At 54.0% G+C, this 16,516-nt stretch overlaps 1 protein-coding gene across 2 annotated transcripts in view; it reads left to right on the top strand.

Annotated features, from left to right (window-relative positions):
• Cep104 (centrosomal protein 104) overlaps positions 1 to 16,516 on the top strand; it is a 29,711-nt gene that overhangs the window by 10,702 nt on the left and 2,493 nt on the right. The window contains exons 7-21 of one of the 2 annotated variants that reach the window (XM_070037177.1): positions 1,048 to 1,216; positions 1,608 to 1,766; positions 2,715 to 2,912; positions 4,631 to 4,828; positions 5,307 to 5,474; positions 6,499 to 6,672; positions 8,436 to 8,612; positions 10,317 to 10,523; positions 11,170 to 11,277; positions 12,364 to 12,400; positions 12,523 to 12,589; positions 13,172 to 13,280; positions 14,777 to 14,915; positions 15,196 to 15,263; positions 16,360 to 16,450. In XM_070037177.1, coding sequence (XP_069893278.1) covers positions 1,048 to 1,216; positions 1,608 to 1,766; positions 2,715 to 2,912; positions 4,631 to 4,828; positions 5,307 to 5,474; positions 6,499 to 6,672; positions 8,436 to 8,612; positions 10,317 to 10,523; positions 11,170 to 11,277; positions 12,364 to 12,400; positions 12,523 to 12,589; positions 13,172 to 13,280; positions 14,777 to 14,915; positions 15,196 to 15,263; positions 16,360 to 16,450 — 2,069 coding nt within the window. Of the gene's footprint in view, positions 1 to 1,047; positions 1,217 to 1,607; positions 1,767 to 2,684; positions 2,913 to 4,630; positions 4,829 to 5,306; positions 5,475 to 6,498; positions 6,673 to 8,435; positions 8,613 to 10,316; positions 10,524 to 11,169; positions 11,278 to 12,363; positions 12,401 to 12,522; positions 12,590 to 13,171; positions 13,281 to 14,776; positions 14,916 to 15,195; positions 15,264 to 16,359; positions 16,451 to 16,516 lie in introns of both variants that reach the window. The other variant, XM_070037176.1, reaches the window with a different exon arrangement.

The following is a 16,516-nucleotide window of genomic DNA, read 5'->3' as shown; positions in this document are numbered from 1 at the left end:
CACCGGAGGCTGAGATCTGAGGATGACAGTTCAAAGCCAGCCTGAGCAGGAAAGTCTGTGAGATTCTTATCTCTAATAAACAACTAGGAAACCAGAAGTGGCTCTGTGGCTCATGAGGTAGAGTGCTCGCCTGAACTGAGGAGCTCAAAGATGGCACCTAGGCCCAGAGTTCAAGCTCCATAGCCGACAAAAAATAAAATAAAATAACTAGCAAAAGACAAGCTGGAGGCATGGCTCAACTGGTAGAGCAGCAGCCTAGCAAGCAGAGCCCTGAGTTAAAACTCCAGTATCACCAGAATAAACTGATTCCTAAAAGAACTTTTCTGGACCTGCATAGGACTTGGGGTGAAATTGTACAGTGTAACTCTGAGTACAGCCCAGTGGTAGCAACGTAAACCTTTTGTGGTCATCAGTTAGCGTGATGACATGGAGCCTAGACTGGACTGCTGCCCCCACACCAGCTGGAGGGAGGCCTGGTCGCCCATTCTGTCCTCTTGTTTCCCATCTGTATTTGACTCCGGCAGCACACAGGCCCCTTGCTTCTGCCACATGTGGCCCAGATCTGCTCTGGGAACACTTTTGCATGAATGAATGAATGAATGAATGAACGAACACACACTCAGCTCAGAGGCCTGTTGCACAGGCAGCTAAGCATCAGGGTAGGGCTCTAGAGGCAGAATGGCCACTCTGGAGGCTGGGAAGGTGGCTCAGTGGTAGAGCGCTTGCCTTGTATGCCTGAGGCCCTGGGTTCAATTCCTCAGCACCACATAAGAAAAAAGCAAAAAACCGGAAGTGGCGCTGTGGCTCAAGTGGTAGAGCACTAGCCTTGAGCTGAAGAGCTGAGGGACAGAGCCCAGACCCAGAGTTCAGGCCCCACGATCGGACCCAAAAGAAAAACAAAAACAGAATGGCCACTGTGACTTAGAGCTCACGGCTCGAGGGCCACCAGGCCTTTCCTCTGGAGGGGCCGTGGACAGACGGCGCCTTTCCCCAGCCGTGAACAGGTGCGCAGGCCTGCCTGTCCTCAGTGGTCTTTTCTCTCCTCAGGAGATCTGACTACATCTCCCCCCTTGATGACCTGGCTTTTGACATGTACCAAGATCCTGAAGTCGCCCAGATCATACGCAGGCTGGATGAGAGGAAGCGGGAAGCTGTCCAGAAGGAGCGCTACGATCACGCCAAGAAGCTGAAGCAGGCCATCGCCGACTTGCAAAAGGTGCTGCTTCTGAGAAGCCACCTACCCCTTTGTGAAGCGCAGGTCCCTGAAAGCCAAGGAGCTAGTGCGGGGCCAGGTCCTGGGTCTCAGGTCATGGAGACAGTGAGCACCCCGAAGGCATGCGTGGCTCAGGTTCACCACCACCATAGCCCAAAGCTGTGGCCCTCAACACTTGCTGCAGGGACTGAGGGGGAGGGGGTGGGGCGAGGCGATGGGCCGTCTCAAAGCTTGCATGGGGTCCTGGCCGTGGGTGCTAGGACAGCAGCAGGACCTTTGGGAGACACACAGCCCGTCCTATAGTGCTCCAGTGCCTGGCCCTTCCGCGTAGACTCTCACGTGGTCCCTGCCTGGACCCTGGCGCTCCACAGCAGACCTGACCTCTGTGCCACAGGTTGGCGAGCGCCTGGGGCGGTACGAGGTGGAGAAGCGCTGTGCAGTGGAGAAGGAAGACTACGACCTGGCCAAGGAGAAGAAGCAGCAGATGGCGCGCTACCGCGCCCAGGTGTACGAGCAGCTGGAGCTGCACGGCCTCCTGCAGGGGGAGCCTGAGGTGAGGGCGTGGGGGGGGCGGGGACCGCTGTGGGGGAGGGGGAGCAGGGGGTGCCCCCCCCCCCCGTGTATAGCTGGCAGATTCTGCTGTGATGTGATGTTGAGCATGTGCAGTAGAGGAGGAAGGGAACAAAGCCTAGGTCAGGAGGTAGAGGCACTGCTGTTTGTCCACCAGCTCCTCGTCCCTCCAGCCCTGGCCTCTGTTCAGTCCAGGGACCCTTCGGGGTGTGTGCAGTCACGGGAGGTATACCCGCACAGCCTTGGTGCCCACAGGTATCATCTGGCCTTCTGATCTTACAGCTCATGTAGGTGGGTGAGCCAAACCCTGTGCAGGAAGGAAGCTTGGGCCCTGAGACCCACTGAATGGGTGGAGGATGCAGGTGCCCTGGCTCACCCAGCCCCTCCATTCCGGCTGCTGGTCTCTGGCTGCTGGGATGGGGTATGCCTCTGCCTTTGCAGCACTTGAAGCAGGAAAGCAGCCAGAAACCCGGGCCGAGGCCTGGGAGCCACACCAGGGCAGTGACCACGTCTGTTCTTCTGGGTGGCATTGCACAAAACCACTTGACCCACACAGTGGACAACAGTGCCCAGTGTTGAACCCAGGCCTCTTTGGATCCAGCCCAAGTGCCTTCTCTTCTCCTCCCCCACTCCTGCTTTTCCCAGGGGCAGGGGGGGAGGGGGGGCGGGGGGGGAGGGGGGGCGGGGGTTGCACGTACATGCCCACGTTCACACTAGGATTTAGGCGTGCCTAGAGATTCTGTAGCCCCAGTCCTAACTGTGGAGATGGCCGAGGGAACGCCACAGAATGCTGGAAATGGGAGCTTTGCTTTGTTGCGAGGCTTGACAGCGTGCAGGAGTCCTTCTCCCAGTGCAGCATTGGCCATGGCCCAGGAGTGCAGCGTCTCTTCCTCTCCTCCAGACACGAAGGCCTTTCGCTCTGCCCCTCCAGCCCCTCGCACATCCTGGCAGTCCCCGCCACCAGAAGCCAGTGCCCTCGCCACCACAGCCAGAAGAGGCGGTGCCAGAAAACCTGCCTGCAGACCCCTTTCTTCAAGAGAAACTCTCGTCACACACCCTGGAGACTCTTCCTCGGTGCTTTGCCGCAGACCCATCGCCTCCCGCCGCTGGCCCTCTGCCACGAAACCCTGTAAGTCCCTCTGCTGCCGCCTGGTGCACAGTCCCATCCGCAGCCCGCTGACGCCCACGGGGCCTGTCCCACTCCAGGTCTTGGTATAGGAGGACCCCAGGCCAGCCCACCTCTGGCCTTCTAGGAGGGACGCGGGATCACTGAACACAAGAGCCAGTTGGCATGGCTGGGGCATGGCTCAAGTGGCAGCCCACCTGCCTCACAAGCATCAGGCCCTGAGTTCAAACCCCAGTGCTGCCTGAGCACTTTGACAGAGGTCACAGAAAGCATGACTTGAAGTAGGGGTTTCACTGACTCCTGCAGCTAGCAACATAAGAAATCACGCAGGGTTTGGGCTAGTTTGATTCAGGAGCTCAGCAATGTCAGCAAAAAGCAGGTTTCTTCCTAGTGCTCCGTGCACTTTGGCTCCTCATCACCACAGAGCCGGCTGCTGGTGTGCGGGCCACTTGGGCCATCTAGGGTAAGCACATGCCTCACTCTGCGTGGGAGTCCTCAGATTCACCCCGCAGATGAGCCTCAGCCACATACCTCATCAGCCTCCGGCAGAGGAGAGATGTGGCAAGGCCTTCTGGGAGATTTCAGATACGCTACTGGACGAGGAAGGGCCAGTGTTCCCCAGAGCGTGTCCATGAGGGAGCAGAAGAGAGCAGAACAGCCATGGCTCCATCTTGGTCTAGGGTGCCCCTGGGAGGAGCTGTCACCACTCCCCAACACCCCGTCTTTACCAGGTTGACTGCTTGAGTTGAAATGTCCCTCAGTGGTCACTGTTTGGTGTCCTCAGCTTTGACCACAGGGTGGATGTTAGAACAGGAGCAAAGCTGCACACGGGCGCAGGCTCACTACTGTTTCTGTAAGGGCCGAGGTGGCTTCAGCACCACAGTGACACCTCCTCAGGACCTGGATCGCTTATCTGCTCATCCCTGAAATCCTGCTCCGTGCTGGCTTGTTTAATTGTATGCCTGTATCCCCATGGGAACAGGACCAAGCCCATGAGGGCAGGAAGTCCACCTTCCTCGTTGTGGGGTGGGGGCCGCCAGGAGCAGTGCCTGGCATAAATTCAGCTCAGTAAGTGTTGGCTGGACTGGTGGGCAGTAAATAGAATGGGCAGCTGCCTAGCCAGGGGGCAGAGAGAGCTTGTTAAATGTCAGCTGCCAGACATGAACATGTCCATTAGAATCAAGTTTGGTAGTTAATTAATTGTAAGCAATAAACTAGGAAGACATCAGTGATCTTGTCAGAAAAAAATAACCTTCACTTTCATAACCTGTGTGATTGAACCAAAATGACCCCTTCTGCATGGAGCCCTTAGCCTGGGGTGTTTTAACTTGTTTGCCAGGGAGGCTTGCTATAAAAACATATATTTATCCAACAGTACAGCTCAGAATACATGGCATAGGGAGGGGGGGGGAGGGAAGAAGGAGGAAGGGAGGAAGAGGCAAGTAGAGGGAGGGAGGGAAACAGTCAAGTCCACATGGATTTTTATTTCATCTAGTGTTGTTTAGAAAGGCTATATAATAGGAGGCCTGGTCTAACTTTGGCACTTACATCCCATTTATAGTATAAAATACTATGATAATATAACAGTTATAAATAATCTGATGGTACTGCTAGTTAAGAAAATGCACCATTAGGATCACTCACTTCCCTTGAGAACAGAAAGCTTGGGGACCCCTACCCTGACCCCCAGAGCTTCACCGCCTCCTCACCTCCCATGGCAGGTGGAGACTCTGCCCTATGACGAACGGCCCCTTCCAGCCTCTCGCAAGCCGCAGGAGGACACCTCAGGGGAGCCCGAAATAAGCCAAGCAGACTCGAGGGGCGCTCAGAGGGGAGGCGGCACCGTGGAGCCAGAGCCCTTGACAGAAAAGGCCTTGCGAGAAGCCAGCTCCGCCATCGACGCGCTGGGAGAGACATTGGTAAAGAAGAGAACCCAAGGTGTACTCACATGCACACACATGTGCGCACAGGCCAGGAAGGGAGGAGGCGCGAGCAGCCAGGCTTTGTTTTAGACCGTTGCTGATTTCCCCAGGGAAGCCACACACTATCACCCATACTCACTGCAGAACAGGAGCTCACATGTCAGATTTTGTGCATGAGCATTTATTTAAGACCAAAGTTCTTTTGGTGAAGATTAGCTCCCCTCGGAAACACCAGCTACTTCCAGTTTCTTGGGGAAGAAATACCCAGCTGTCCCAGGCCTCAGCTTCACAGTATCTCTGTGCACCTGTCACATTTTTAACACTTGTACACGGATTTGCAGAAGATCAGTTACTAGAACAGATTCTTCTTCCTACTAAAACACAAGCCATGTCTCTGGGTTGCGCAGTCTGGGGGACCTTATATGGTGTGGGAACCACTGTCCCCTACAGCAAAGGAGACTTGTGCTTGTGGCAGGTTGCTGGGGCCTATTCCAAGACGTGGTCCTGCCGAGAGGATGCGCTGCTGGCTCTGAGTAAAAGGCTGATGGAGCTGCCCATCGGAACCCCAAAGGAAGATTTAAAGAACACTCTGAGAGCATCCGTCTTCCTCATCCGAAGAGCCATGAAGGACATTGTGATCTCGGTGAGTCCTCCAGGCCCCGGGTTCCACAGCTCCACAGCGGCCCAGGATGGCTGTTGGACATTCTGGTCCCTGTGTAGCCATCACTGTGCACCGATGGCATCCAACAGGAGATGCACTGCGCAATCAGAGGGGCAGCTGTGCACCCCGGTCCCTCCTTGGCTCACAGCCTCTTCTCCATGATCCTCAGCAGCTGTGCGGGGGCCACAGCTCTCAGCTCATGTTTATTTTCTCAAGAGACACAGGAAGCCCACGTGCTGCCAATGCTTTTTAAAATTTTCATTATTATTTTATTGTTCTAAGGGTCTGTACAGAGGGGTTACAATTACATAAGTCAGGTAAAGAATGCATTTCTGCTGGGCTCACACTTGTAATCCTAGCTACTCAGGAGGCTGAGATCTGAGGGTTGCGGTTTCCAGCCCAGACAGGAAAGTCTGTGAGACTCTTAACCTCCAGTTAACCACCAAATAACCAGAAGTGGCGCTGTGGCTCAAGTGGCAGAGTGTTCGCCTTGAGCTGAAGAGCTGAGGGACAGCGCCCAGGCCCAGAGTTCAAGCCCCACAACTGACAAAAAAAAAAAAAAAAAAGAGTAGCTGCAGTCATGGTGGTGAGCAAAGTGAGTTATTAGCCTGAAATGATACTTAGATCGCACTTCATACATAGGCACAGGCTGGAGCTCCGTGGTAGCAGACCTGCCTGACACGTGCGATGGGTAGGATCCCACCACCAAAGAAGAGTTGGTCCTCGGCCTGGCTGGGCTCGTGGTGCCGGGGCTTGTGTGTAGGCAGTGGAGTCCGATGGCCTCAGGTCACAGCATGTGCCACACCCCTCCTGACGGCAGGACAGGAACAGGGTCACATGGGTGCAGGAATCTATCTAGAAAGCAGTCTCCAGATGGCCTGCCGGGCCAGACCTTCAGACAGGCCGTCCCGTTGAGTAGATGGTTGAGACTCATCAGGGGTGGTGAGCGCCATGGTGGCTGCTGGTGAGACCCAGCCACCACCTGCGTGCTTACCCTTCCTCTCAGGTCTTTCAGGCTTCTCTGAAGCTGCTGAAGATGATAATCACGCAGTACATTCCCAAGCATAAGCTGAGTAAAGTGGAGACAACACACTGCGTGGAAAGGACTCTGCCCGCGCTGCTCACCAGAACCGGAGACTCCTCCGCCCGCCTTCGGGTCATGGCTTCCAACTTTATCCAGGTCTGACCTTCCCCACAGACACACCCCACCCCGAGGAAGCCCAGGCCCCAGGCACCCGTCCCCAGAGCCTCCTTCCTGCTCAACCCATGCCAGCGAGAGGGGTTTTGACTTAGACATAAACTTTCAGTAAAATGAGTGGTTTGGTTTTTACAACATTTCTTTTATCCAACATTGACTATTTAAGTTAAAAAAAAAAAATGACCTGGTGCTGGTATCTCATGCCTGTAATTCTAGTTACTCAGGAGGCTGAGATCTGATCTGAGAATCTTAGTTTGAAGCCAAGCCAGGCAGGAAAGTCTGAAACTTGCCTCTCCAATTAACTACCACCAAAGCCAGAAGCGGAGCTGTGGCTCAAGTGGCAGAACTCTAACCTTGAGCACAAAAGCTCAGAGACAGTGCCCAGGCTGACGCTTCCCACCCCAACCTCTACAATAGCTGGAATTATAAGAGTGTGTGACTGCACCATGCCTTATTTCTTTTTTTTTTTTTTTTTTTTTTTTTTTTTTTTTTGGGTCCGGTCGTGGGGCCTGAACTCTGGGCCTGAGCACTGTCCCTCAGCTCTTCAGCTCAAGGCTAGTGCTCTACCACTTGAGCCACAGTGCCACTTCCGGCTTTTTTCTTTTTGCTTATGTGGTGCTGAGGAATCGAACCCAGGGCCTCAGGCTTGCAAGGCAAGCATTCTACCACTGAGCCACCTTCCCAGCCCCTGCCTTATTTCTTTTAAGCCTTATTAAATCCTGAGTGGTCCGGAAGGCTCAGATGACATTGTAGTGAAATGTCACAGGAACTTAGTTCTTTCACACAAGCGTGCCAAATGACCAGCCACACATTTACAGCTTATTTGTTGCTTAAGCAGTTTGCCGTGCATGCTTCTCTGAAGAATTTTTTTATTCTCCTTTGGTCTTTAATGTTTGTACAGTCAACCCAGGGACCCAAACATAAAGTTAATTGTGCTGGAAAAACAAGAGATGATTTTAGATGTGATGTGTGGATCTATTAGCCAGACATGGTGGCTCACACCTGTAATCCCAATACTCCAAAAGCTGAGGAAGAACTGAGAATTAGAGGCAAGGCTCGGCTACATGGTAAAACCCTGTCTCAAAAGGAGAGAAAACAGATTTCTTCCTATATTAGAATTTAAGTGCTTGAATATTTTATAATGTCATCTTTAAAAAGCATCTTTCCAAAAATATGTTGGAGATGAAAACATGTATGGTTTCATCATTTAAGATGTTTTTAGTTTATTATACTTGAAGGTATAATTTTATTCTCTAATTAAATATCTTACAGATTCTACCTCTTTTTTTTTCATACCTGGGTTTGAACCCAGAGCCTTAGCAAGTGCTCTACCACATGAGCCTTGCTTTTGCTCTTTCTGCTTTAGATTATCTTTTTCTACAGATCTTGTGCTTTCTGCCTAGGCTGGCCTCAGATCATGATCCTCCAGCCTGTGCCTCCTGTGTGGCTCAGATTAACCTTGTTTGTGAATCAGAAATACTGGCAGCTCAGACCTCAAATTTCCTACTGTTTTCTCTGCAGCCCTCATTAATCTCCCAGTGACCATGACTTGATTTCTTGGGCATGGGGTTTATACCATTCAGTAGAAATGTGGGTTTATACATCAATGATTTTCCTGGAGTTTATTCCAATCACTTTTCACTTCTCTATTTTACATCAGCATTTAGGTTGAAGTTGACGCTATGTGTACTAAGTTGTTTGTGGCATTTTGAAGTAGGAATTGACAGACCTCGTTGGCTTTGTAGGAAATGGCCCTGTTTAAGGAGGTCAGGTGTCTGCAGATCATCCCGCCTTCCTTGGTGCAGCCGCTGAGAGCAAACACTTCCGTCCATCTGGCGATGAGCCAGGTGGACCTGCTGGCCCGCCTGCTGAGGGACCTGGGCACGGAGAACTCGGGCTTCACCGTGGACAACGTGATGAAGGTGAGCCGCCACTGTGGTCACCCACCACATGGCTCCAGCAGGAGGCCACACCTGCAGCCGGGGGGGGGGGGGGGAGGGGGTGGGGGGGCATCTCATCCATGTCCCATGGATGAATGAATGACTCTAGAAAAATAACCAGGTCTGTCCAACACCTGAGAGCCCCTTGAGTCTTTTCTGTCTGAGGACCTTTGGGGTGTGTGGTTTGCACAGATCAGAACATGGTATGTGAGAGAGGTAACGGCCACACTGAATAGGTACATCAGCACAGCCACCTTCCTGTCTAGCCTGGACCACTGATACCAACCTTCAGTCCCCCATCCCAGGCTCCTCCACTCTGAGTGATCACAGCTGAGGCCGTGGCCCTGCTCTGCTTTGACCGCCCAGGGCCCTGTCTGGCTCGCCTTGCCAGTCCTGTCCTGAGCTCCGCTCTGTAGACCTTGTCAGAGGAAGCCAGCTGTAGGCCAGGGCCACCAGGGCCCAGTTGTTCTTGCCATTTTTCCTGCCCTGACATTATTTATGGCTCTGGTCTCCTGGCGGTTGTGTTCAGTTCTGTTTTGAGACAGGCTCTCACTTTGTGGTCCCAAGCTGGCCTTGAATCACAGTCTTCTTGCCTCACCCCCGAGTGCTAGGCTGCAAGGTTTGCGCCTGCACGGCTGGCTTGCAGCCACCTCTCCCCTGCCCGCAGGTTGGAGTGCCTACTTCTCCAGGGCCAGAAAGCGGCCTGCGCACGCAGGTTTTTGCTGTGGCACCTTACCCACTTCAGACCAGGCCAGGCCTTGGTCGCAGGGAGCTTTTGTGTATGGCAAACACTAGGGTTTCAGTGGCTGAAAGTTGATCGCTCTCTGTGGCTGTGGTCCCATGCCATTTACAAGGCTGGAGGGCACAGATAAAGCAGGACCAAGGGCCTGAGTGGCCAGGCACCCAGCAAGGTGTGAACAGACAAGCCAGCCTCAAACAAGGAGGCCAGCCATGGCTGCGGATGGACAGTGAGGGCTCCGTGAGGTGGTCATCGTGAAGTCTGTGCCCAGGGCACCCTACGGTGTGGCTTGAGTCCAACGTGTACAGCCCAAAGTAGGCAGTCCTAGAGTCTGGGTCACATTCCTCTTGGCCCCATGGTACCGAGGAGGAAGGAGACTGGGTGCATGGGTGTCCCTGAGGGGACAGACTGAACACAGGGGCTGGAGAGGCGGGTGGCAGGAGGACAACAGGGTGCGGTCACAGTCACAGGATGGGCCAGCGGCCACCCTGTGCATACATGCTGCAGAAAGGAGGGCGCGCACGTCGGTTTCAAGTGATGCCGACAGGAAGGGGGCCGCTCAGGAAGGCTAAGACGAGGCCAGCCACCCCTCAGTGCTTCTGTTTCTTACAACAGACAGGTACAAAACAATTGTAGCTAACTCTCAACAGCAGATCTGTGAGGGTCACTGTATTTCCTCTTCTACGCGTTTGAAATGCCTTGTGCTCTTCCTATGAAATCTATGGACGGGTCAAGGCCCACCAATGCTCGCAGGTGCAGGGCAGAAAGAACACAAGGCACACATGTGCAGTGTGTTTCTCTGGAAAACCGTGTTGACACAAGAGACCTGAGCGCTTTCTTTACTTACCAAACTTGTATAATGTGCCTCTACTTGCTCTTAGCTAGAAACAAAGCTAACGTCATTAGTCTGAACATCGGTAACAACTAGAGTAGCCTCCTCCTCTCAGTTCGCAGTGAGCGCCCTGGAGCACAGAGTGTATGAGGTTCGAGAGATGGCGGTACGGGTGATTCTGGACATGTACCAGGAGCACCAGGCCCTCACCCTAGAGTACCTCCCTCCAGACGACAGCAGCACACGCCGGAATCTTCTCTACAAGACGATTTTTGAAGGATTTGCTAAAATAGATGGCAGGCCCACAGATGCTGAAATTAGGGTGAGTTCACCCTCGCGGTAGATGGATGAAGCCACATGCTTGGGGAGCTTGTGCAGGTGCGTTCGGGGATACAGCTAAGAGTGATGCTTCCCTTAGTTCAGGACCTGGCTCCTACACTGTGAATGCTGAGTGCTGAGGCCATGAGCCAGTGGCTCACTGCTGAAATCCTAGCTGTAATCCTCAAGAGGCTGAGATCTGAGGATCATGGTGTGAAGCCAACCCAGGCAGGAAAGTCCAGGAGACTCTGATCCATCTCCAATTAACTACCAAAAAGTCAGAAGTACAGCTGTGGCACAAGTGGTACAGTGCCAACCTTGAACATACAAGCTAAGCCCTGAGTTCATGCCCCAGCACTGGCACCAAAAAGAAAAAAGCATCTTGGTTCCCCCAGTCCTGGCTCTTCCACTAAGAAAGCTGGTTCTCTGAACTCCATTCCTGGCTCTTCTGCCTCATGCCAGTGAGACCCTCACACCCCAGCCTGGGTAGACCAGTGGTTGGCACCTCTGTCTCCCATGAATCCTAACCTGTAGGATTTACTTAATCCTAATTATATTCTTGCCACTGAGGAGCATAATGTGTCAGCAACACACCTCACACATCTCCCACCGTCAGAAAGCCCTCCTCACAGGAAAATGATTTTTTCCAGGCACAGAAAAGAGCAGCTACAGAAGAAGCAGAAAAACAAAAGAAAGAAGAAATCAAAGTTCTGCAGGGGCAGCTGGCGGCCCTGAAGGAAATTCAGGCTGAAGTCCAGGTCGGGAAAGTTCACACTTCCTTTGCTGCTTGGTACAAATGGTATCTTTGCTGCTTCTGAGTTATTTTAGGTTAGGGAGTTGGAATCAAATGTCAAAAACCCAACCCCTCTAGCTGTGGGGCTTGTAGGAAGTTGCTGCAGGTGGACAGAGGAGGTCCGGGGCAGGGAGGAGACGAGGGACAAGGGAGAGAGTTTCTCTCTGACTGAAGGTCTGATTTCAGCACACTTGTGAAGGAAGTGTGTAAATACTCCTCACCTGGAGGCCTTCACCCAGGACTGGGGACATATCACCTGCGCTGGGACCAGATTCTATTTGGCTGGATAAAAATGTGTCCTTCTAAACTGCCCAGTGTCTGGGGTTGGAAATAGTCTTGTAACCTGAATATTGTAGTTAAGTTCCTAAATTGAAAGAAAGCACCTTAAGAAGAAAGGGGTGAGCCAGGCACTGGTGGCTCATGCCTGTAATATTAGCTACGCAAGGGGCTGAGATCTGAGGATCGTGGCTCGAAGCCAGCCCAGGCAGGAAAGCCTATGAGACTCTTTTATCACCGATTAACCATCAAAAAGCCAAAAGTGGAGCTGTGACTGTAGTGGTAGAGTGCTAGCCTTGAACAAAGAAGCTCAGAGATAGCACCCAGGCCCTTAGTCCAAGCTCCAGGACTGGCAAAAAAGAAATGTTCATGGGTTTGAGGTACAGTCTGCAACATGCACGAGGTTCTTGCTGGCGGCCATGGCTGCCTAGCTCTGCATGCTCTCATGGCACATGCTAAAAGACCAGCAGTGTGCACAGGGCGGATTGGAACCTAGGCCTGAAAACACTGCTGCTGGGTAAGAGCAGCCACAGCAGCTTTCCACCAGAGGTCAGGAGTCAGGAACGAGCAGCCAAAAAGTTCAAAGGCAGGAAGGGCTCAAGGAGCTGGGGCCGCAGCCAGGGCCTGGGCTGCCATACATCCCTGTGCCACAGGTTCCGGGCCACTAAATGCTTTTGACCACTCAGTGGCCGTGACAAACTGGCAAGGACCTGAAGGTCCTTCCTTGTGACACAAGGCTTATGCTGACCAAGGACGTCTCTGTTTTGTATCCCAGGAGAAGGAGAGTGCAGCGGTGATGCCCGCCATTCAGGGTAGGTGAATTTACACCTGGAAACCGCTTCTGCTCATTCCCCAGCTCCAGCAGCCAATCCTGCTCAAGTAAGGAGTTCCACAAAAGATGACTGAAATTGTTCTCTTTTGATCCATCTGTCAGACCCTCAGGGAAGGAGAGTGGCCCCGCCTGCTGCCCCGGATGCCCCCGACGACCATTATTTGGATAAGTGAGTCACGCTATCTTTACCTCACGGTGTGATAACTGTGGTAGAAAGTCTTACAACTTCTCCCTGGGTCACTGCGATGACTCTTAACTATGATTTTAAAGCGTGGAAAAACCACCCTACATCAACAAGCTCAAGTTAGACAGGTCACTGCCCTGCACCCCACCCAGGTCACTAGCTCCACGGCCCCTGTCTGCACCCCAGCACGGATCACCGCCCTGCTGCCCACAAATTCTGTGGCAGCAAAACACTTTTCACTGCTCAGTGGCCATGACAACCCTTCACGGACCGTAAGTGTCTTCCTTCCTTGAGCTCGAAACCATCCTGCGTGTTGATGGCCGCTGACAAGGGGCAAACTCAGAGGAGCCTCCGGTTGATTTGTCTCAGCCACCTGCTTGGCAGAGACTGCTCTGGCATCTGAACGGGCCCCTCAGCCCTGCCACCCTCCCAGCGAGGTCCAGCTGGCCCTCAGAGCAGGCCTGGGTACTTCCGGACAGGAGGACGCCCGGCCGGGATATGTTAGGAATGTCCACGTGGGCTGGGCGCGGAGGGGCCTGGGCGTGAGATCCTTGTGCTCTGTTGCAGTCTCTGCATTTTTTGTGGAGAGAGAAGCGAGTCCTTCACCGAGGAGGGCCTGGACCTGCACTACTGGAAGCACTGCCTCATGCTGACGAGATGCGGCCACTGCCGGCAGGTGAGGCGCGGGCGAGTCCGCGGCCCCGCGGCTCCGCAGGGCGGTCCCCCGCTGCCGCCCACCGTGTCCCCACCCCCGACACCGCACATCTGAGGGGAATTGTGCCGCGTTGGCCATCACGTCTTCCCTATGGTTCATGCTTTTTATGAGCCGCTTGGGAATTCTTCCCTACCATAATTATTTGAAGTTTTTAAATTTATTGGCAGTACTGAGGTTTGAACTTAGGGCCTTGCAGGACAGGTGCCAGTCTGCCTCCGCGGTGCTCCTTTTTGGTGTGTGTATTGAACTCAGGACCTGGCACTATCCCTGAGCTTCTCTTTCAAAGCTATCTCCCTACTATTTGAGCCACAGCACCACTTCCAGCCATTCAGAAAACCAGAAGTGGCTCTGTGGCTCAAGTGGTAGAGCGCTCATCTTGAGCTGAAGAGCTGAGGGGCAGTGCCCAGGCCCAGAGTTCAGGCCCCATGACCAACAGAAAGACTCACAGAATTCCTTGCCTGGGCTGGCTTCCAGCCTCAAGTAGCTAGGATCCATGCTCCTTTTTTTTTTTCATTTAATTTTATCATCATTATTAAGGTTGCCATTTCATGAGTTGGGTAGTGAATACGTTTCTTCTTTTGGACAGTGTCCCCCCTTCCTTTGCTTTCCCTGTCCCCCTGCCCGTCCCCCCCTCCTTCGCTTTCCCTGTCCCCCCTTCCCGTCCCCCCTACATAGTTCATTGTCCACATAGTGCCAAGCTCCTTTTCTTTCTTTGCTTTGTCTTTTTCTTATATATTTTTTACGATCCTTAAGTAGCTGTATAAAGCCACCCTCCTCCTTCAAGGAGAAGAAGACAAGACATTTCTCTCTCACCTTGAGTTCTTTCAGGCCCAGGCACCAGTCTGTCCTGGCACGCCGCACCCCCTGTCAGGAGACTCCAAAAACCTCTTTGGGGTGATTGTCCTCTCCAGCGCTGGGCCAACTCCAGCAACAGAGCTCGGGATGCCAAGAGAATCAGTCCCATCTCTGCCCATTCTTAGAAATGCTGGGGAGTAGCCAGGCTCACGCCGGTGACTCACGCCTGTAATGCTAGCTACTCGGGCGACTGAGATCTAAAGCCAACCCAGGCAGAAAAGTCCATGAGACTCTCCAATTAATCACAGAAAAAGCCAGACATGGTGCTGTGGCTCAAGGAGCTCAAGGACAACACCCAGGCCCAGAGTTCAAGCTCCAAGACTGGCCAAAAAAACAAAACGGGGGAATCAATTTGAATCCAGAGCCATACATACAAACACTGAAGAACTCAGATCAGCCCACCCACTGCTCTGCAGGCCTTCCACGGTTCTAGGTGACATGGAGATCGGGGCTTCACGCACCTCCAGCTGCCCTGTGGGATGAGTACCGAGGGTTTTAAGACACGGTTGGCACACTGTCCGGCGCGTGTGGGCACGGAGCAGGGTCACCCCGCAGGACACCACTGCAGCTCAGCAGTGCGCCCTGGGTTTCCTCACATGCAGGTAGTCGAGATCTCAAGCCTGACTGAGCACCTGCTGACAGAATGTGACAAAAGGGAGGAGTTTGGAAAGTGCCACCGCTGCAGCGAGGCCGTTCCCAAGGAGGAGCTGCCCAGACACATCAAAGCCAAAGAGTGCAACCGTGAGTGCCCCGCACGCACCCTGCAGGCCGGCCTGGGCCTGCCCCTGGGCCGCTGGGGGCGGAGGGACAGTAAAGGCTGTGTGCAAGCCTCATGTCTGCCAGCCACGCCACCTGCGTGTCCTGTGTCTCTCCCTTATTTAACTTTCAGATGTTCAGCTAAATTATTTGGCAGGGGCAATACTGGCGTTTGAACTCTGGGCCTTGATCTTACTAGGCAGATGCTCTACCACTGAGCAGCTCCTTCAGCTCAACTAAATCAGTTTTACTAAAATCGTTTCAGCTGCTAAGTCAGAGAAGCTGGCGAACCGATGTCCTCTGTGCCATGAGAATTTCACCCCCGGCGAAGAGGTGAGTGAGCGTCTGGGAGAAACATGGGCCTGACTGATGCTGACATGAGGGCTGGACCTGTGCGTGGGAGTCACGCTCCTCCTCTCCCACCAGTCGCTTCCCCAGCACTCACTGGGGTCCACCCAAAGGGCTCTGCTCTGCAGACAGTCAGAATGCAACGGCCTTGCTGGTCCTTGCAGTCATCTGTAGAGAGTGGCCTAGTCCTGCAGCCCACTGGCTGCTTGGGGTTAGTGCAGCCTGGCCCGTGCAGTTCGCCCACTGTGGTTCCTCCCTGCCCCGGGTGCGTGGTGAGTCCCTGGGGAGGACCAGCACTTCCTGCTCTGCTCTTCCACCCTCGGAGGCAGCCCAGAGCCCAGGGGCAGCCCGTGGCTCTGCACTACACAGAGCACTGCGCTCTGTGTGGCGGGCATCAAGCTGAGCCACGTGCAAGCCATGCCTTGGAGGCTGGCTCCTGGCTGCCCCACCCCCACCTCCCCCTCCCACTCCCCGCCCGGCTCCAGAAGGAAGTGTAGACCTAGACTTAGGTTCATTTGTGCATTTTATATTCAAGTCTTTGGGGAAGCCCTGTGTGACCTCCATCCCTGTGGAATAAGGCGTGTTCCGAGTCAGTGGCCACTGTCCCTTGCCCTCAGTCTCCTAGAGTACCACCCCCTTTGTGATGTCAGCGCGCTTGTGTGCACATTGGCTCCCTTTCCCCAGCTGCGCCAAGCTGAGCAGTGCTGACATCAGCAGATGGCAGCGCCTGCTGTAGTGTCTGTGCTTTGGAGCCCACGCCACAAGCTTCGGCCTGGGGCGTAGATAGCCAGCACCGTTTGCCATCTCACCCTGCCCTGCTTCTGAGTCCGCACACAGGGTTCTGGCTCCACCCATACCACCTGTGCTCACCCACGATCTCACCTGGGGCAGGGCTGGTTCTGAGGGCTCAGCAGGTTGTAGGCCCCTGGCGCTGTCTGGGGTAGAGCCCCACGCATGACCTGCGTGGTGGTGGAGGTCACAGGCTTCCATGCCCCCTGCAGATGCGCCCCTCACCCTGGCCGGCAGCCCTGTCTCAGGTCCCTCTGGGTCGCCACACTGACAGCTACCTCTTCCACTACAGGCCTGGAAGGCCCACCTGATGAGCCCCGCCGGCTGCACAATGAACCTGCGCAAGACCCACATCCTGCACAAGGGCCCAGTGCCAGCGCAGGGTGAGGCTTGTCCCCTGTGGGGCCCAGCACCACATCCCCGCACTCCACGCTCTGGCGCCCCACTGA

This window comes from Dipodomys merriami, unplaced genomic scaffold (genome assembly GCF_024711535.1).
Source record: "Dipodomys merriami isolate MVZ:Mamm:240054 unplaced genomic scaffold, mDipMer1.0.p SCAF_28, whole genome shotgun sequence".
Classification (NCBI taxonomy): domain Eukaryota; kingdom Metazoa; phylum Chordata; class Mammalia; order Rodentia; family Heteromyidae; genus Dipodomys; species Dipodomys merriami.
This window is presented reverse-complemented; position numbering and strand designations above follow the sequence as displayed.